A 22,566-nucleotide genomic window follows, 5' to 3' on the forward strand; every position below is an offset into this window, starting at 1 on the left:
ATTGTTTAGTGTGACTTCATCACGGCTCCATGGATATAAAATGTATTTTGAGTGAAGTTTGCACTTTCTTCGGATATTCCCAGTTTCCTCCCACTCCAAACATACACATGGTATATTAACTAGTGGCCTAGACGGAGTACATGAGGGTATGGAAAAAGTGGGTTTAGACAATGGAGGAACAATTATTTCACTTCATGTGGTTAGAGGTAGTAGCTTGACTATTTCAATTTTGTGTTCTATTGAATGAGAATTATATCATATGAGTGGAAAATACAGATTTTTTTTTCTGGCTGAAGTTCCTACATCTTGGTTACTTGGTTTAATACTAAACTTTACCTTAATCGTTATAGGGTGGAATTCCACAGCTTTAGACTTTTGGACAGATAATGGTAATAAAATAAGTCTAAATTCAGGAAGTAACAAAATACCATTTACTTGCAAAAAAATTACAGAATGCTATATACAGTGATCCCTCGCTATATCGCGCTTCGTCTTTCGCGGCTTCACTCCATCGCGGATTTTAAATGTAAGCATATGTGAATATATATCGCGGATTTTTCACTGCTTCGCGGATGTCTGCGGTCTACAGTACGTGTGTTTCCTCAGTTGATTTGCCCATTTGAATTCAAACAAGGGACGCTATTGGCGGATGGCTGAGAAGCTACCCAATCAGAGCAAGCGGTTAAGTTCCTGTGTGCTGCTGATTGGCTCAGCAACGGAGTGCTGCATTAACCAGGAAGTCTAATCTCACTCATTCAGAATTAATGCACGTTACTGCTAATGCTTCAGGATTGCAGAAAAGGTAAAAGTTTTGGATATGTTGAAGGAAGGAAACAGCTACACCGCTGCAGGACACAATTACAGCATCAATGAGTCCACGATTCTTTTTATTTAAAAAGGAGGAAAAGCATATAAGATCTACGGCCGCAGTGTCCTTTAATCAGGGCGCAAAACGAGTTGCAAGTGGACGTGATAAGGAAGTAGTCTGGATGGAATCTGCTTTAGGGATTTGGATTGAAGAGTGATGGAAGAAGAATAACGGCGGTGCTAAACAGTCGCCTGAAGAGGCTCCTTTAGAAGAGCTGTAACGCTATCCTTTGTTGTGCAGTAAAATTAAACTCATCGTTATCGGACAAGTCGTCGTGTCATTGTTGGTGAGTAACCATAATTAATTATTTACGTACAGTACTTATTACATGTACATAGTTTAGTGTCACTGTACACACATTTTACTGTATACAATTTTTCTTGTATTGTACGTATTTATTGCTGGTGGCCTGTCTGTTGTAATGGCTGTAACGTATTGATATCGGAGACGCTCGATATCTTTAAAATAATATTTAGGTTTTACTGTATGTAAACTGTACATAATTTCAACGAATCTTACCTAATATCTAAGAGAATACAAAGGGTTTATGCTGTATAACTGTGCGTGAAATGTTTATAATAGTGTGGGAGAGTTTATAAGGGCTTAAAATATATAAAAATAACCATATAAACATATGGTTTCTACTTCGCGGATTTTCTTATTTCGCGGGTGGCTCTGGAACGCAACCCCCGCGATGGAGGAGGGATTACTGTACTTCATACAGTTGTCCCTCTTTATCCAACTTTTGCTAAATCGGCTCTTGGTTTTTATCACCAAAGGTTTGGTATCTGGTGAGTTTATTGTGCTATAAGGCTCATTTCATCTGATAATACCTCTGACATTTTTTTTTTTTTTTTTTTTTTTTAAGTTTTTGAATGTTGTCACATGGTTGGCTTGTGTAGAAAGAGTACTGCTATTCTTGCTCATGTGCCCTGAGCTGTCTCCTCCATTCTTGTGCTATTGTGCACTTTGTTTACGATGCATTACATAATTTGTAGTGACAGCCAAGAAAGATGTTCAATCTCATGTTTTCATATAGAACAAGAGAAAAAAGCGTATGATAAAATGGAACCTAACTGTGACCCTTGCTGCACAACAGCAAACAATGTGAAAAACATCCATGGATAAAAGAGAAAAATTCTCATGCCACTTGTGTCATGTAATCCACATGTTCATTATCCAGTTGTACGTTCAAAACACATTCTGTGCTTTTCAACTGAAGACCTGCCTCTCTCCCTCATTTACTGGTCAAGTATCCTGTCTGCAATTTAGAAGCATGGTATTAAAGATGTGTATTTTCATGTTTACAATATACACTGCTTTTTCCAGAAGAATCCGTTAATAAAATTTTAGCAAAAACAAAACACAAATCCATGCTTTTTGCACATTTTGAAGCCTATGACTAGACAACAGACATGGAATGCCATGCGTTTTTTTTTTTCCCCCCATGGATGTTTTTCACATCGTTTGCCATTGTACAACACGCCATTAGATTTCACTATATTATAAACTTTTTCTCTCAATCAGCCATCACTGTAAACTACATGGGGCAAATAATATTAAAAAAAAAAACCTTTTTTGGGTGGCGTATTCCTATAGGTGTTTTAGTGATATTTAAGAAAATTGGATTCCTGATGGGAGGGGATCACATTATTGTTTTTCCCATTTTTGAAATTGCAAAATACGTTTTCGATATCTGATTTTTCATTTTCCAAAACAGTTTTCAGAATTACAATAGAATTTTACTATGAGATAAGATTGCATTCCTTTACATACACACATTATATACAGTAAACAGTTTGTTTAAGAAGGAAGCAAACAGTGCACAATACTAGTTTGTTCACCTCTTCCTAACAGCATTACATAAATGCAGCCTCAACTAATGGAAAAAAGCACACCAACAAGAAAAACAGGTAGGGCCATTTGGAAAGCACCATAAATGATCTTCTCTCTGTTATGTAAGAACTTACTGCAGATATCTTTAAAAAGACTTATGCTGGGAAAAGGAATTTGATCAGCACAGCATACCTATCTATTTTCAAAGAAAGCATGTTACAAGTCTATCCTGCAGGACAGGCAAAATTGAGCCAAAAGACAAATCTTAGTTTGAACATGAGAAGAGGACAGAATGACACTCTGAACTATACTGAATAAATGTTGCTCTGGTATGAACTGACTATCTTGTTCTAAAAACACTTTGTTGTGATTCTGTGCTTTACCTTCTCTTCCTGGAATCATATCATGACTAGAGTATTCATTAAACTAAAAGAAGAATGCACAACTCCAATTTTTTGCCAAATTTGTCTATAAACTGACACGAATATTCAGGTAAAGAGAATCATCTGATCTGTTTCAGGCCAGGTACACCAAAATCTACACTTATACATAAACTGCATTGAGAAAAAAAAATCTTTTCAAGATTTACTTACTAGGCAGAATATGATAAACATTTCTCACTTTCTAAGTCTCTAAAAAAGATATGAAGTCAAAGGTCTATTTATATGGGCTGCTGGAACTTGCAGTTGAATCAACTTATAAAATAAGTTTACTTTATTCTCGTTTGTTTGCTTTGATTCTATGTTTTGGTAATTAATGTCTGTGTGCTGTCAAAAAATTCATTCTATAATTGCTCAAGCAGAAGACTGCACCTAAAACAGCTGGCCTATTAGGACTATTTCCTGAATATTGAACTGTAATATGAAAATATTTACAACATTAATATAAATCAGCATTTTTCAAGGCATAGATTAACTATTGACAAGGTACATGCCTTTTTTAATTCTCATGGGTTATTAGAAATTCTTAGTTCTGAGGTTCCAGGTCTCAAATGCAAGAGTGGCACTTGACACAGTTTTCAGAGTACCTGGACTTGAATATCAACTTTCCTTAGTCCTACCTTTTTATTTGAGATTTTAACAGTTTAATTTAAAACATGTTTTAACTAATTTAAATTTGTTCCCAGCGCAACATTGAGCAGCTAAATGTATACCTAGCATGCACAAGCACTCTGCTTAGGCCTTTAATTAATGGAAAGACCCTTCAGTAGCTTCTCTGTTAATTTCTGACTCTCTCTGTATGATGTTTTAAGGAAGGAGTTATATCTACCTATTGGAAGAATGTCCTCTTACTAGATGTAAAGTCTGGGGGAACTTCTGGTGTGCAAAGTATCTTATAGCACAGTTATGCTACAAGAAAATTCCAAGCTTTTGGAAGAGCTGAATGCCATGGTGAAGAAAAAAAAGATAATGACAGTTTGGTCCTACATGTGTGAGATATTTGATCATTCAATTTGTGACTTTTAATAAATATTCTTAAATTCTAACCTCAAGATGTTTGCAGCTCATGACCGTAAATAAAAAAGGCTGCAATCTCTTACCTCTCAAATCAGCTGATTAAATTTGACTGCAATGCAGCAGAACATATTCATGTCAAGTATAGGTCTGCAATCAGAAGATGACACAAGAGGGCTTACAAAAATCCCTTCTCTGGACAAGCAGAGTTTAAATATTCTATAAATGGATTGATGCAGAAGAGATTGATTAAAATGACACCTTTGGGTTCTGAGTCTAGAAATTGCTATGCAGAATGTCTGGCAATACATGCCTTCTTCATGAATAAATAAGAAGTCTGGGTGCAAATTAATCTGCTGTTACTTAGACACTTGACGTGTGGACATTTATTGACAGAGATGACAGCATTCAGACTTCAGTTTATGAAATGCTATTAAAGACAAAATGATGGTAGCACAATGCATTACTTGGAGAGTTTTGGACTCAGCTGTATAGCTTGTTTTTATTTAAAGACATTGCTGGAGAATTACTGAAAATATCAAGGTTTTTTTTTCTATCATCATTTGGGTTCTTATAAATTAAAATTAGCAAATTAATAGACATTATACATGTCAGTTTTTAAATACATACATGGTTGTTTAGATGTACCAGAATAAAGGGTGTTTATGGTATCTTGTTTTTTTGTCTACCAATAGGATAACGTTTCATATACAAAGTAACTTCATCTTTCAAAGTGATACTGGTTTTGTGAATGACATCCTGCTGATTAATTGGTAAAACAAACTTTCCTAACCTGAAACTCTACTGCAGACAGTAAAGCTTTAACCTTTATAGCCTTTAACCACCCAGAAATTGCATGACATATTAAAGTTGTGGGTACAATATGTTGGCAGTTAATTCCATTATCCACTTTTTTGGACTACCCAAGTTAACCTGTGGCAGAAGTAGGAATACAGTGATCCCTCACTATATCGTGCTTCGACTTTCGCGGCTTCACTCCATCGCGAATTTTAAATGTAAGCATACCTAAACATATATCATGGATTTTTTGCTGGTTCGCGGATTTCTGCGGACAATGGGTCTTTTAATTTATGGTACATGCTTCCTCAGTTGGTTTGCCCAGTTGATTTCATACAAGGGATGCTATTGGCAGATGGCTGAGAAGCTACCCAACCAGAGCACGTATTACGTATTAAATAAAACACCTCAATGATATACGATATGCTTCCCACGCGGTGCTTCGCATACTTGAAAGTCCGAACAGCACGTATTGATTTTTGATTGTTTGCTTTTCTCTCTCTCTCTGACATTCTCTGCTCCTGACGCACACTCCTTTGAAGAGGAAGATATGTTTGCATTCTTTTAATTGTGAGATGGAACTGTCATCTCTGTCTTGTCATGGAGCACAGTTTAAACTTTTGACTAAAGGGTGTTATTTCATGTCTAGAGGGCTCTAATAATGTTAAAAACGTATTTAGAAGGCTGTAAACAGGATTTCTATGCTCTAACTGCGAAAATATTCGATTTATAAATAAAGAATCCTACTTCGCGGAAATTCATTTATCGCGGTAGAGTCTGGAACGGATTAACCGTGATAAACGAGGGTTTACTGTATTCAACAAAGTCTCTCAAGAATAAAAAGTGCATGATACCAAAAAAAAAACACTTCTAGAAAGCAATGGAAACACTGGCTATAACAATACTGTGTCACCAAAAACACACATCATCACTGTAGTACATTTAATACACTCAGACTTGAACATCTACTTGCAGCTGTGAGGGATGTTTTAGAAAACTAAAATGTTATGCCAAGGATTGTGCATGTACCGATAAGAACTTGTAGACTGTTAAATAACAATCTTACCTGAAACAAAGGACATGTTTTTAAAAACAAAATGCTCTAATTAGTATGAACTGTCAATCATAGTGAAAGGTACTATATAAATAAAATGTATTATTATTATTATAGTTACCATGCCATTATAAACGACATCACTTGGTTAAAGCTTGGGACTGCCTAATTAAAAACACTATATAAATAAAATGTACTATTATTATTATAGTTATGTCATTATAAATGCCATCAATTGGTAAAAGACTGGAAATACGTAATTCACATATTCGCTGTTCTGATGGGATAAAAGTCAAATGTTGAGATTACCTCTATACAGCCACTGATGTGCTGTTGCACAATTCAATACTGTGTTTAAATATTTTAATAACTACTAAGATTTTTTCAGTATTTGGTATACTATCATCTGGTGAATGGGTTTATCATTATACTGGAGATCATTAGCTTCAGGCAAACTGAGAATTTTACCGTACTCTCTACATGTGACAGTGACCCTATAAACCTATAAAACACACAGGAATTGGCTGTAGAAATGGCAAAAGATTTTTAGAAGGGATCTGGGCTAAAACTTAAAATTTTAAAAACATATTAATTCTGAATGCCAGTAAAACCATTATTACTTTTATTTTTAAATTTTTTATTAAAGGTTTACAAAACTAAAAAGACATTTTAGGTTGGTGGATATGCTATTATGTGAATTTTCCTTTACTATAAAATATATAGGCTGACATTTGAGTGTTCTCTGTGAGCGTTCTTTAATAAACTAGGGATTACTGTATTACTAACAAACAACTTAGCTGATCCTGAAAAGGAAAGTATTCATCTGCAATAGAAGACAGCAAGTCTATAATTAGGTTTTAACTATTATAGATTTTATAATTTGCTCTGAAATGCTGTAAGATTTCAAAATTTGGTTTGAACTATTTTTTAAAAATTTCTACCACACTATAAAATTTACTAAATATTCATAATAAAGCATGTACAGCACCAATTACAGGTGCTGATCATAAAATTAGAATATCATGACAAAGTTGATTTATTTCAGTAATTCCATTCAAAAAGTAAAACTTGTAGATTCATTCATTACACACAGATTGATGTATTTCAAATGTTTATTTCTTTTAATTTTGATGATTATAACTGACAACTAATGAAAGTCCCAAATTCAGTATCTCGGAAAATTAGAATATTGTGAAAAGGTTCAATATTGAAGACACCTGGTGCCACACTCTAATCAGGTAATTAACTCAAAACACCTGCAAAAGCCTTTAAATGGTCTCTCAGTCTAGTTCTGTAGGCTACACAATCATGGGGAAGACTGCTGACTTGACAGTTGTCCAAAAGACGACCATTGACACCTTGCACAAGGAGGGCAAGACACAAAAGGTCATTGCTAAAGAGGCTGGCTGTTCACAGAGCTCTGTGTCCAAGCACATTAATAGAGAGGCGAAGGGAAGGACAAGATGTGGTAGAAAAAAGTGTACAAGCAATAGGGATAACCGCACCCTGGAGAGGATTGTGAAACAAAACCCATTCAAAAATGTGGGGGAGATTCACAAAGAGTGGACTGCAGCTGGAGTCAGTGCTTCAAGAACCACCACGCACAGACGTATGCAAGACATGGGTTTCAGCTGTCACATTCCTTGTGTCAAGCCACTCTTGAACAAGAGACAGCGTCAGAAGCGTCTTGCCTTTGGACTGCTGCTGAGTGGGCCAAAGTTATGTTCTCTGATGAAAGTAAATTTTGCATTTCCTTTGGAAATCAAGGTCCCAGAGTCTGGAGGAAGAGAGGAGAGGCACAAAATCCACGTTGCATGAGGTCCAGTGTAAAGTTTCCACAGTCAGTGATGGTTTGGGGTGCCATGTCATCTGCTGGTGTTGGTCCATTGTGTTTTCTGAGGTCCAAGGTCAACGCAGCCGTCTACCAGGAAGTTTTAGAGCACTTCATGCTTCCTGCTGCTGACAAACATTATGGAGATGCAGATTTCATTTTCCAACAGGATCTGCCACCTGCACACAGTGCCAAAGCTACCAGTACCTGGTTTAAGGACCATGGTATCCCTGTTCTTGATTGGCCAGCAAACTCGCCTGACCTTAACCCCATAGAAAACCTATGGGGTATTGTGAAGAGGAAGATGCAATACGCCAGACCCAACAATTCAGAAGAGCTGAAGGCCACTATCAGAGCAACATGGGTTCTCATAACACCTGAGCAGTGCCACAGACTGATCGACTCCATGCCACGCCACATTGCTGCAGTAATCCAGGCCAAAGGAGCCCCAACTAAATATTGAGTGCTGTACATGCTCATACTTTTCATGTTCATACCTTTCAGTTGGCCAACATTTCTAAAAATCCTTTTTTTGCATTGGTCTTAATTGATATTCTAATTTTCCGAGATACTGAATTTGGGACTTTCATTAGTTGTCAGTTATAATCATCAAAATTAAAAGAAATAAACATTTGAAATAATCAGTCTGTGAGTAATGAATGAATCTAATATACAAGTTTCACTTTTTGAATGGAATTACTGAAATAAATCAACTTTGTCATGATATTCTAATTTTATGACCAGCACCTGTATAAAACAAAAATTTCACTGACCAAATTATCCATGACTTCTCCGACGTTCCGGAAACATTTCCACGGACTTGTAACTATTAATTTAAATTGACATATTCAGTATTATGGAAAATGTAATGATCTGCATAGTGATTTAAGTATATCTTCACCTGCGGGTAACACAGAAGTCCATCCTGACAGAATTTTGTATGAGACAAGAAAAACCTGGACAGGACATCCCAAAAAAAAAAAAAAAAAAAATCTAGCACGCTGTGCAGTGTGTATCACTGACACCTTGCCAATCTAGCCTCCTGAGTTTGAATCCTGTGTTCAGTCCTTGTTTTTGAGAGTCCACACAGGTTTTACTCCAGCATCCCAAAAGACATGCTGGTTAAGTAAACTGCCAATTCCAAACTGATACAGTGGGAGTTTGTGTGGGGGTATGGACATGAGTGGGCTGTGTAATGCACTGGTATTCTATCCAGGACTGGCTCCTTCTTTGAGCTTAATGCTGCCTGGATGGGCTCTATTTTAAGTATTTATTAGAAATACAATAATTTTCACAGCCCGAGAGCTTTATAGCAGACAGTTCCGCTGCTGTATTAAATTGTTACTATAGTAGAGGTAATATAATAAGCATTCAGGGCTATGAAGCCTTTACTGAAACAGTAGTAATATTAATAGTATAATAGTATATAACATTATATAAATAATGCAACTTATAAAACAATAATAAACATACAGACATTTATTTGATGGACAGATAAATATGAAATAGCATACCTCTCCTTCTTCTGTAAAGACTAACTTTGTATTGACTTTGAAATTCCTCTTCAAGATTTTCTTGGCAGCTTTAAACTTTGTAGCTTTTTCAATTTTTTTTTTTACAGTGGCTTTGTCTTCTGGTTTCTAAAAGAAAGTGAAGCATGAAAGTGGAAGTATTATAGTGAGTACAGTTTCTTAAAGTTATACCTTACAGTAAACATGCATAATGTAAAATTATACTTCAAGCATACAGTTACATACAGTAAGTACTTATTTAATTACTCATTCAGTATGCAGCTGGATGAAAAGCAATATACACAAATGTACTATCATAGTCTCCTCTCCCCTGTATGGTTACTGTTTAGTTATTATTACTGAGATTATTGTGTATAGCTGAAAACTTGAAAATATGCAGTACTCAGTCATTATTTTCACTAATAAGTTTTATTGTCTGCCTAAGGCTATGGCGAGAAAGAATAAAAAACAAGCTTCAACATGCAACTGATGAAAAACACAAAACTAAATGAGAATGATGTAAACAAGAGAAAATTGTAAACATCTAACAATAATAAAATATACTCATATTTCGCATTATTCTTGATTACCCATTTAAATTAAAAAAACACGCTTTTCTGTAAAACAGTGCTTTGCATTTAGCATCAACAAAAGCCCAGTTACTTGGAAAAGCAGGAATTGATCTAATTTTTCACTCACATGTAATTGTATAGAGGATGTTCAAGAATAAGTGGGTTCAGTGATCTAATCATATTATTAATACTTATTAACACTGCTATCTCACTAACCACAAACACTTTATATGTCATACATGTGCTTAACTGTCCAAAGGGGCAGAACTACTGGAGAAGTCCGTAAAAAAAACAGCTCCGAGACCAGCATACTCAGACATGTCACTTTCATGGCATCGTCCTTGTGCCCGTACCTCTCTGTTTCAGAGGCAACTCATATGCCCACCATCCACCCACTGTTTGACCTGCTGGTGACCACACACCCAGGCATATTGACTCCAGCAGCCAGGAGAAGTGCTGAAAGTGCTCTAAGTACTATGTCTGCAACATACCAATCATGGAGCTGCCTTTATGCCAGCTTCTCCAGCTAGTCCTGTCCTCCTCAAACAGATCTCAACCACCCGTGGAGATTATCCATCTCAGGTTCAGGCCCAGGTATCTTTCACAGCGCACCACTGTTCCTGGTATCACGCACAAGTCGTCTGGTGCACTTCCAGCTCAGGGCAATGTTCCCTTGACAGATCCCTTTGGCAACACCTAAGGACCCCGACAGGGATCTTTTTCCAAACTCCTATTTCCCAGCATGCCCTGCATGTGTCCTGACTCGGTTCAGCTCTGAGGAACACTGCCACCTGCCATATGGGGGAACGAACTGCTTCCAAACACCCATATCTGCTTGGTCCATCCTGGCTGGGCAAGAAATCATCCTCCATCATGGCCAAGATGTCTGTTCTTCCTCCATGGCACTTAAAACTCACAACCACTGGGACTCAAGTCACAGGTCCAATGCCCTACCCACTATATCACACTGCCTGAAAATATTAGCCTTTGGTATATTACAAATAAAAATAATAAAAATACAAATGTTGTATGCATAAAAGTAGTTGGTTATACCTGATTAACTGATGGCACTGCAACTAAGGCTCATTGTCTAAAACAATTTCCCAGGCAAGTATCAATTTAATAATATAGACATTTATATTATATTATGTAGTGATTGATGGAGTCTCTTGAAAGTGGGATCCAGACTAACCACTAAGCATTTAAGGTTTATTGAGGAAAAAAAGGTAATACAGTAGAGTTTTCAATAGATAATAAAGAAGGAATTTACCCACATGGAAGAGTAATAAACACTATGCCCAATGACAGCCTACCTAAACACAAAAAGTGTTCTATCTGTCACCTATAAAATGTCTTCTCACCTCCTTAATCTGTCTCCTCAAACTCTTACTGCCAAATTTTTAACTCCAGATAAGACTTTGTCTGCCAAAAAGCATTGCGGGTGGTGAGACTGCATCCTAGGACCATAAGTCCAAAGTCTAAACTATGGCCACACCATTTTGGTGCTTCTACTAGAATGGAGGAGTGGTTTAAAACATCACCCCAGCCAGGTTTTTATTAATTTACGCTCCCACTCTAGGGGTGTCAAACTGCTCTGAGTCACATATACAGTATATAATTACATAGGTGATTTGTCTGACCTTTTCTCATTACCGAGATTCAATCATTTACCATGAAAAAAATCAGGTAAATTAATCTTAAGTATTTTATGAAATGATAAGTACAGTTTTGAAATAAGCTAAGAATTCACTATAACCAGGAATAGAAAAAAATATTTTCAGTTTCAATTTATTAAATGGTATTATGTCATCAAGATGATCTGACGTAGTTTCACATTTAACATACTAGTAAACATAACCAAATATACCGATTTAATTTATTCACAGATCATATTTCCTTTATACTTAAAAGACGTCCAGATCCTTATATCTAACAAAAACTGACACCTCAATTTGCTGCACCTTGCTTAATGCACTTTTCCATGTATTGAAGGTCACAAAACCAAACAAGGAAATGTTCTTCGGAAACAAATCAGCTATCAACAAGATGGGGGGAAAAAAAAGAACAAACAGCAACAAATCATCCTTTATCTGCTTAATATCATTTTAAAAGCCCCAGCAGCAAATGAAAGCATTATCCTTGAAGTGAACCTTTATGGGGTACAATAACATTGCTGATGTATAAGTCCCTGAAGAATGAACAGAGCAAAATGGATCTGTTCTGGCAGCAGTTAAATGACTTATAAAGTACCATTTCTACAGATACTTTTAATAAGAATACAGTACAACAACCAGAAAACAGATGATGGTGTGCATATATTTACAGGCAGTACTGGATTGTTATAAACAACCAAACATACCATTTAAGTGTCACCGAATCTGTCTGTCAAATGCACATATTACCAAGGTGTGGACTGCTTTTATATTATGTGTGGAGAGTAAATGAATAAAGATTTGTGTGTCAGTGTAGTGCAATCAAGTGGCACTTATTTTCAACAGAACATAAAAGCGACTGCAGCCAGACGGGATCATTCTCTGATACAATCTGGCTGTAAATGATTAGTATAAAGAAGAGCTTTTTGTGAAATGAACATGTAGGGTTGTTATCTTAAAAACAAACAAAACAAAACAGAGGCACAAGACACTTTTTTGTAGCATGAAAAAGAAATGGAACTTCAATATTCCTCAAAGGATTTCATTTGCAGTAACTTTTATAATTTAAAACACTTACTTTGTTTTAACAAAATAACAAGTACAGTTAAGGGAAAGAGAAAAAACACACTTCCCATTACATACTTTAGCTCTAATGAGTCCAAGATTAATCACAATGATTGACTTCTTAAGATATAAGTAGTGACGTTTTATTTGTAGTGAACTTTACCAAAATAATATCCATACAGCTGATACACAAATTAGCCTTGTCCTACAAAATTAATGCATTTTGTATCACCCCCATCCCCCAAACTCTTCCTGTGTTTACAAGATAAACTCATAATATTTCTCAAGGAAGTTAAATTTAATTTCATGAGAAATAACATTGAATGAGAAACCTTTCACTGTAATATTAATGAATATTAACAAAATAAGAAAGGAATACTGAAATTAAATATACAACACTATTTAAACTACTAAAGAGCAAGGAACTTCAGCAAAACCTTAGAAAATAATAAAGAAAAAATCATAAACCTAAAACAATGCGACAATTTTCAGGAAGTGGACTGCAAATGTTAAGCAATACAAACACATAATATTAATAGTTGTCAGAACATTAACAAATGTGAACCATCAGAAGTACAGAATTGAAGTTGCTTCAATGACATTCCCACATCTGCTTAATACAATGCATAGTCACAAAGCATAATTAACCCTACAGAGCTGGGGCAAAGCATCAAGCACCCTAATGGTTTATAAATCTTTCCATTATAAAAAAAAATCTTGGGATGAGACGAGACTTTTTTTCCTGCAATGAGACGTGAACTTTTGAAGAGAGACAGAGAGACACTTTCACGTCCCACGAGACGGAAAAAGACAAAGTAAAACATTGTAAAGAATTAAAAAATGTTGGCGCGATACACATGCAGAGCAGGTTAGAGATAATGGAAGTGGGGAAAATTCGAAAGTCTAAAAAAATTATTGTAAAGATTGCATTAGCACAAAAAGGCGGAAAATATTACTCGGTGAAATAATGGAACAGCGAAAAGAGATTGAATAGTGATTGAGGATGTCTAGGGGAGAAGAGAGACAAGGCAGTGAGACAAAAGGACAGCTGCTGTACAGGCTTTTAAACGTTCGAAGCACCGCAGGAAACGCAGATCACGTGGCACGGCAGCAGCAGCTATCCAGCAGCTGATCGAGCAAAGAGGAGGAAAAAAAAAAAAAACCTGTGTTTGTGTCCCATTGTATCACCGTTTAAGAGGGGTTTCAGTGGAGCGGCCGGATCTCCTTGGGGTGCTTTCAGTCCCCTTTTCAAAATGGCGCGTAGCGCTGGCTTTGACGGGTTGGCGAGCGAATCGAGCAGGGGGGCAAAGCCCCCTAGTATTTCATATATGAATTTGATATTTTTCTCCTATACTGTATAAAAGAGTAAACATTATTAAATAAAGAGTTAGTACTGATCTAAAACTGTTCTGGGAAAATTTCTAGGGCTTCAAGAGAATATAAATCAATTGACAGTATGCTTATAATTCAATGCAATTACTTAAACACATTCTTAAATTAAAATTATACCACATATGATATATTACTGAAATCTACATCTCCTGTTACTTTGTAATGGCAAAAACAAAAAAACAAAGATTTAAAGTTACAAGAATCTTTATAATTCGGGGCAACTACTGGATGAGGGTTTAATTCCTCACATACCTATAAAAACAAAACATTCTTTAAAAGTTCTGTCTCGATCAGTTGTTTTCAAGGTCAGTCATAGGGGGGCACCCATGCCTGCAGGTTTTATTTATTCCAACCAGTTTCATAATGTGTGTATCATTCTGATCTTTAATTGATCTTATTGTTTAGTTGTTTGACCTACAAATATTTAAGAAATCAATAAAATTTGTATTCATTGCTGTTTCTTTTCATATGGTTGTGAGGTCATAAATTTGCTATCGTGTCAAGTTCAGATTCTGATTCTCCAATGTTCAAAACATTGAGAAAAGTTGTTTTAGCATGGTGGCTAAAGAAAATGGAAACTGATTTTCATATCTTAAAATTACAATTTCCTTTTGAAAAGTAGGCAGTTTTCTGCATTGTTCAGTGCTCCTGAATGACTACATCCAAGCAAAGATACAAAAAGTTTAAAATTTTAGTGGTTTCTGAGATATCCACCCTAAACACTGAGACTTATGTACAATGAGTTTGTCTCGTTACAGACTACATACCTGCAGTAGAAATTGTTTAATTTTAACCAGGATTTTTGTAGTCTGCTCCGTTTAGTCATGGGAATAGGACTTTTGATTTGCAAAATTTTTGCACTAATAGTTTTTTTTTAGATTCATCATTTATTTAGATAAACATGTAAACACATGCAGAGGCAAACACAAGCGCACACATGTACACACGTGTTCAAAGAAATTTATAACTAAAGATAATGGACAGTTTGTTTGCCCTACCTGAGCACATGGTGGACGATGAACAGAAAGAAATGAACACACAACAGATTTGTAAAGGTCAAGGCTGCCAGAGGCATTAAGCCACCCCTGCATCAATCTGTCTATGTAGCTTGTTTATTTCATTTGACCAAATGTGTTTAGTTTCAAACTAATTATCATTGAAATTGTTCACCTGATTCAATTTTTTGTTTATTTTACTGTATTTGTGTACATAATAATTATTACTATAGACAAAAACACATTATTAGTATTACTGAACAAAAAGGAAAAAGCACATTTGAGCAACACATCAAAATATATGACAACTAAACACTTCATGAAGCAAACAATAAAACTTTTAACAAACCTAAGTTACCTTTTATATTGTTCCTTAAAGAACCACTTAAATTGATTAAAGTGTAGAATGTAAATTTATCGTAAGATTACTGGCTTTAATCAAGAGTTTCCTTTCCTAACTATTAAAAGAAATAATTGTGTCCTGATTATTTATGGAAAGTTAAGATCATCATTTGTAAATAACAATACTTGGTATTTAATTGGAAATATCTTTAAAACAATTTCAACTGAAAAAGGCAAGGATACTGAAAAAACAAACCAGCTTTTAACTGATAATGCTTAAAAGAACTAAAATGTGAAAAAGTCATATGCATCTACAAAAACACTGCAGGCTAAAATAAACTGACAAACTTTTGTAGCAAATTAACCCTGAAATTAAATTAAAACTTACTTGTCAGCATGAAGCTCTATCAATGTACTGCAAGCTAGGAAAACTTTGAGCTGCACAAATTGAAATCTAATAAGTACTTTTTCAAGGGCATAAACACCATATATTTTCTTTCCATTTAACATTCTCTGTCTAACGATGATGGGGATAATTTATGGCCTTATCTATACACTTTCTTGCTTATATTATAAATGAGTTTCAGTCATTGAACAGGCCTGTCATTGGAAGAACAGCTTAGGGTAAATTAATGAGGCAATGCAAAGGGATCAATGTTCAAAAAATGCAAAGGAAAAAACACAGCAACTGGTAGGAAGTTAAGTGCAGTAGAAGAAAAAAGTCACAATTTTTATTTTAAGTAGTATTATTTGTATTTGGGCATAGCAATTTTTATGTAAGGGTTGAGTAAGATACCATTCAAATAATGGCTTTTTCAAACTACCTAAGGGAACGGAAGAGAGACAAAAAGTTGTCAGAAGCAAATCAAGATTAATGGTCACAAATTTCCAAGAGAGAGAGAAAAAAAGAAAAACAATCTTACAACTGTAACACCAGAGTTATTTTAAAGGAGTAAGGGATTTTCTCATAATGTGTTTACATTAACATCACAATAACTTTTCAAAGCTTGCTTGCAAAAGGCTGCCATTTGAAAAAAAAATACCAAAATTAAATCAGAATGTATTGAAGTGTTAAATAAAAGAAAGAAAAACAAAATGAAGGGTCACGGGCCAAATAAATCTAAGCAAGATCTGAATGCAAGGAAAACCATGTTAATTATTTCATCATTATAAACTGGTTAAATGGTACTTTGTTTCAAAAACATTCAAACTAATTGCAGCACTACATTTTTTGGATAAAATTTTATGTGTACATATTGCAGAAGTAAAAAAACACATACACACACAGATAGCACAATGACCCAATAGCAAATGTTTTATTAGAAGCCTGATCCGTCCACTACTTCAGCAGGCCTAATGTTCTGAATGTTCGTTGAAACTGATGTTGTGCCTGATTAGAATTTTTGCTAAAGTGATCATGTCTAGAAGGTTTACTGCTAGCGGATACATCTTCTTCCAGCTGTAGTCTCTCACTTTCATTGTTCTTTAAGTCATCTTTCAGAAGACAATGGTAATTTAAGCCCTGTTACACTACCCAACGTTTTAAGCTATTTATTAGTTATAGCCTTCATTTGTATAACCTTAGTGAATCACTGACAGTCACTGTTTGAGTTTCTGAAATTCAGTCATATAATGTAACATCCTCAGTGACTCAGTCATATTACTCCATGAGTAGCCATGACAAAATCAAACTGGGATGATTTTTAACTAAAGTTATAGAGATACGCTTGTGCATGTACAACCAAAGAATGCTTAGTTGGAAGTACAATGCCTAAAATGTCCACAGCTAGGAAAGAATCAGATCAATCTACAAGAAAAACAAGGAGAGTGAAGCAATAGCTACTTTAAGAAAATAAGGAAAACTGAGGTTATGAATCACACAAACCCAGGCAAGGTTCGTGAACCTTTAGAGCCAGCAGAAATATCTATTCAACATCTTGTATTTTTGTTATACCATTACAAGCCAGAGAAAGAAAAAAAAATACTTCACCTTCATTGGATGCCAAAATGTGTCAACCTCACAATTCTTTCATGATACATAAAAAATAGGAAACTGTACAAAGAAGTCTTGAAAAAGTCACATAATCCACCATTCCCACTGATTCCTAGTCAAGGCAACAAGATCCAACTCAAGAGAATGTAATGTAGCAACTGCAGTTGTTAAACATGAAATGCTGTCAAACTCAAAGTTGTGTAGTGTGGCATTTAAAAGATTGTGCATTGTCTTGAGTTTATCTTATTTTGTTTCTCCACATGCAGTTACAGAAGACATGATTAAACACCATTCTGGTCACTGTGATTTTACAGAACTAGCGTGGCCTACAGATTTAATTTTTGCAGCACTTTTGCATCAAAAAAACCATTAACAGTAAATGTACTTTTAATAATATTCAGTCCCAAAAACTGAAAAGAGAATTCTCATTCCAGCCCTACATCTCCACTATAAAAGTATTTAATTAGCATTCAGATTAGTTTTGTGCTTCTTACATAGTTTAAACCTAGCTAAGGAACTTCAAATTTGTAGCACGACCTAAAATAAGGGTGATATCAGAATCATACCCCCAGCTTAACACACATATGTATGCAAATGTATACATACTGTTGTGCATGCTGTATAAGCACACAAACAGACATATATTACATTATACTAGTCAAGCCCAGGGTACACATAAAGTGTGCAGACTCCAAAGTTATATATTACAGAGGCGTCAACTAATTCCAAAGAAGAATGCACGGCAAGGGAAATGGACCCATGGTAGTTAGAGGAGTTAATCTGGAAAAAACTTTTGATTCTTCCAGAATGTTTTACTGTCATATGACTACTACTGACTGACTATTGTGAGTTCTGCAGCAGCTAAGCTGACTTAAAGTAGTTACATTTTTCCACGTAGAAATTCACTTCAGTGCATGCACATTGCAAATTGCATGCACATGGATTATGTATTCACTTACCCAGAGTTGTCATGATAGATGAACACATACATACAATGAAGCAAAATACAACCTGAATAATGCACTTCAAGCAGTAGTAAGCTAGCACAAAGAACAAATGTAGTATCTGACTAATACAGAGGTACTGAACATACACACTTACCGAACCAGTAAATCACTCACATAAAGGAATAGATTTTTCTTTGTATTTATTTTTACTTCAGGGAACATTTGAGCGTAGCTCCCTCTTGAGACCACAATTACAATACGTGGTGCTGGACATACTTACCTACCCAGTAAAACTGTTGTGTAAAGTAGTTGGTCATTCACAGGTTAAAGAAATAGGTTAAAAAACCTTTATAAACTCATACTCTGTATAACATAGTGCTCATTATTCTTTTATATCTGCTGTACGTCAAGGGCAATTTTATGGCTCCTGCCAAAAATCAGAACTTAAAACGGGTTTAAAAGTCATTCTGTACAATAGGTCATCCAGCAATAGTTCTCTTTCTTGAAAATGTGTGGAATTATTCTACAGGGATTAATGACTGTGTATATCCACATGGCAAAATTTAAAATTAACTTTTGCTTGAAAGTGCTTATATGCTATGCAAATACTTTTAATATGTCTGAATCAACATACTGGCAGCAGCTGTCTGGCATCAAGGAAGTTACTACAGCTCCTAAAGTAAAAAGGCTTATATCCACAGAATTATTGATTCAGTTTTTGGCCTCCAGTTCAATCCAATTACCCTGTGTTGGAAACAAGCCAGTTACCAAGCTAGGCTTTCTACCATTCAGCCCTTGAATGGCACAACACACTGCATACCTAAAAGCACGCAAAGCACTCAATGATGCGTTTAATATTTGTGATCATGCATGCATTTGTCTGCTTACAAAGAACATGTCTATCATCTTCCCTTTTAGAACATCATCCGGTAAAAAGCTCACTTTAAATATCTTATTTACCTTTTGGTAATAAGGGTCACATAATAAAGAAGGTCTTAATACCCAGTTTAATAAGAGGTAAATAAAGCATCTATCAATGTCACAACATTCATTAAAAGTAGGAAATCAAAAGACAAAACTGACAACACCTGGCATAACATACACTGCTGTTTAAAAGTTATAACAAATAAAATAAAATCCAAATGAACTTTTGACATTATACATTATGCTTGAATGTTTAAAAATGATTAATAAAGAGGTTCCTTTTAAGTTACTGGGGGTTAATGAAAAATGTTAACAGCTATAAAAACAAAAAAAAAAAAAAAACAGTAAAAGTTAAAATATTTAGTACCAAAAATTTGCTTGGCTTTTCTCTGAAGCATGAAGATATTTTTAATTTAAAGAAGGAGCCACTAGCAGGTCACATCGCCCTGCTATGTAAGACACACAAAATGAAAATAGAAATAATTATCCTTGAACAACTTGCAGGCACATAATATTCTCAAACTTGCTTAACCTAGTTCATGGCCGCAGTGGAGCTGATCCCTGCAGCATCGGAGACAAAAAAACAGCTCTGGGTGGGGCCGACATACTCAGATGTGGTTAATTTAGACACAGTAAATAACAAGGAATATCAAAGCTGTTTAAAAAATTCTAACAACAAACACTATTATTATAAAGCTCAACTAAGTAAAACTATCACTTTGGATGGATGGATGGATGGATGGATGTAGATAGATAGATAGATAGATAGATAGATAGATAGATAGATAGATAGATAGATAGATAGATAGATAGATAGATAGATAGATAGATAGATAGATAGATAGATAGATAGATAGATAAACAACAAACACTATTATTATAAAGCTCAACTAAGTAAAACTATCACTTTGGATGGATGGATGGATGGATGGATGGATGGATGGATGGATGGATGGATGGATGGATGGATGGATGGATGGATGGATAGATAGATAGATAGATAGATAGATACTTTATTAATCCCAAGGGGAAATTCAAAAACTCCAGCAGCACCTTACTGATACAAAAAAACAATATTAAATTAAAGATTGATAATAATGCAGGTAAAAACAGACAATAACTTTGTATAATGTTAACGTTTACCCCCCCGGGTGGAATTGAAGAGTCGCATAGTTTGGGGGAGGAACGATCTTCTCAGTCTGTCAGTGGAGCAGGACAGTGACAGCAGTCTGTCGCTGAAGCTGCTCCTCTGTCTAGAGATGATACTGTTTAGTGGATGCAGTGGATTCTCCATAATTGATAGGAACCTGCTGAGCACCTGTCGCTCTGCCACAGATGTCAAACTGTCCAGCTCCATGCCTACAATAGAGCCTGCCTTCCTCACCAGTTTGTCCAGGCGTGAGGCGTCTTTCTTCTTAATGCTGCCTCCCCAGCACACCACCGCGTAGAACAGGGCGCTCGCCACAACCGTCTGATAGAACATCTGCAGCATCTTATTGCAAATGTTGAAGGACGCCAGCCTTCTAAGGAAGTATAACCGGCTCTGTCCTTTCTTACACAGAGCATCAGTATTGGCAGTCCAGTCTAATTTATCATCCAGCTGCACTCCCAGGTATTTATAGGTCTGCACCCTCTGCACACAGTCACCTCTGATGATCACGGGGTCCATGAGGAGTCTGGGCCTCCTAAAATCCACCACCAGCTCCTTGCTGGTGTTCAGGTATAGGTGGTTTGAGTCGCACCATTTAACAAAGTCATTGATTAAGTCCCTATACTCCTCCTCCTGCCCACTCCTGATGCAGCCCACGATAGCAGTGTCATCAGCGAACTTTTGCACGTGGCAGGACTCCAAGTTGTATTGGAAGTCCGATGTATATAGGGCTGAACAGGACCGGAGAAAGTACAGTCCCTTGTGGCACTCCTGTGTTGCTGACCACAATGTCAGACGTGCAGTTCCCAAGACGTACATACTGAGGTCTGTCTTTAAGACAGTCCACGATCCATGCCACCAGGTATGAATCTACTCCCATCTCTGTCAGCTTGACCCTAAGGATCAGAGGTTGGATTGTGTTGAAGGCGCTAGAGAAGTCTAGAAACATAATTCTTACAGCACCACTGCCTCTGTCCAAGTGGGAGAGGGATCGATGTAGCATATAGATGATGGCATCCTCCGCTCCCACCTTCTCCTGATATGCAAACTGCAGAGGGTCGAGGGTGTGTTGAACCTGTGGCCTCAGGTGGTGAAGCAGCAGCCTCTCCAAGGTTTTCATCACATGTGATGTCAGAGCAACAGGCCGGAAGTCATTCAGCTCACTAGGACATGATATCTTTGGGATGGGGGTGATGCAAGATGTTTTCCAAAGCCTCGGGACTCTCCCCTGTTCCAGGCTCAGGTTGAAGATGCGCTGTAGAGGACCCCCCCAGCTCTGATGCACAGACTTTCAGCAGTTGTGGCGATACTCCATCTGGACTCACTGCTTTGCTGGCACGAAGTCTCCTCAGCTCTCTGCTCCCTTGCGCTGTTGTAATTATGGGTGGGGATGTCTCTCCTATGCTGGTATCAGCAGAAGGATGTGTGGAGGGTGCAGTACTCCGAGGTGAGAGTGGGTTAGGGTGGTCAAACCTGTTAAAGAAGTTGTTCATTTGGTTTGCTCTCTCGATGGTGGTACCCCGCTTCGAGTTGCAGCCAGTGATGATCTTCATCCCATCCCACACTTACTTCATGCTGTTATTCTGCAACTTCTGCTCCAGCTTTCTCCTGTACTGCTCCTTCGCCGCCCTGAGCTGGACTCAGAGTTCCTTCTGCATGCGCGTGAGCTCATGCTGATCACTGCCTTTAAAAGCCCGTTTCTTCTGGTTCAAAAGGCCCTTGATGTCACTTGTAATCCATGGCTTGTTGTTAGCATAGCAGCGTACAGTTCTTACTGGAACTACAATGTCCATAGAGAAGTTGATGTAGATAGATAGATAGATAGATAGATAGATAGATAGATAGATAGATAGATAGATAGATAGATAGATAGATAGATAGATAGATAGATAGATAGATAGATAGATAGATAGATAGATAGATAGATAGATAGATAGATAGATAGATAGATAGATAGATAGATAGATAGATAGTCAGTAGTGCAGTCAACAACTTCCTCAATGTTCTCACTATGGGAGCCCTGCAGGATATCCCAGTCTGTAGTTCCAAAACATTCTCTCAGAGCCTTCTCTGCCTCCGAGGTCCACTTCCTGAATGATCGTGTGGTTGTAGTGTTGCATTTTCGTTTTGCTGTCATTTTGACTAAAGCATCAATTTTTAAATTGTTTTTTGTCCATGAATT

At 36.4% G+C, this 22,566-nt stretch overlaps 1 protein-coding gene across 1 annotated transcript in view; it reads right to left on the minus strand.

Annotated features, from left to right (window-relative positions):
• Positions 1 to 22,566, minus strand: part of ddx10 (DEAD (Asp-Glu-Ala-Asp) box polypeptide 10) — a 459,716-nt gene that overhangs the window by 186,299 nt on the left and 250,851 nt on the right. The window contains 1 exon segment of the mRNA XM_028799405.2: positions 9,356 to 9,481. Within this exon segment, the coding sequence (XP_028655238.2) occupies positions 9,356 to 9,481 (126 nt within the window).

This window comes from Erpetoichthys calabaricus, chromosome 4 (genome assembly GCF_900747795.2).
Source record: "Erpetoichthys calabaricus chromosome 4, fErpCal1.3, whole genome shotgun sequence".
Classification (NCBI taxonomy): Eukaryota; Metazoa; Chordata; class Cladistia; order Polypteriformes; family Polypteridae; genus Erpetoichthys; species Erpetoichthys calabaricus.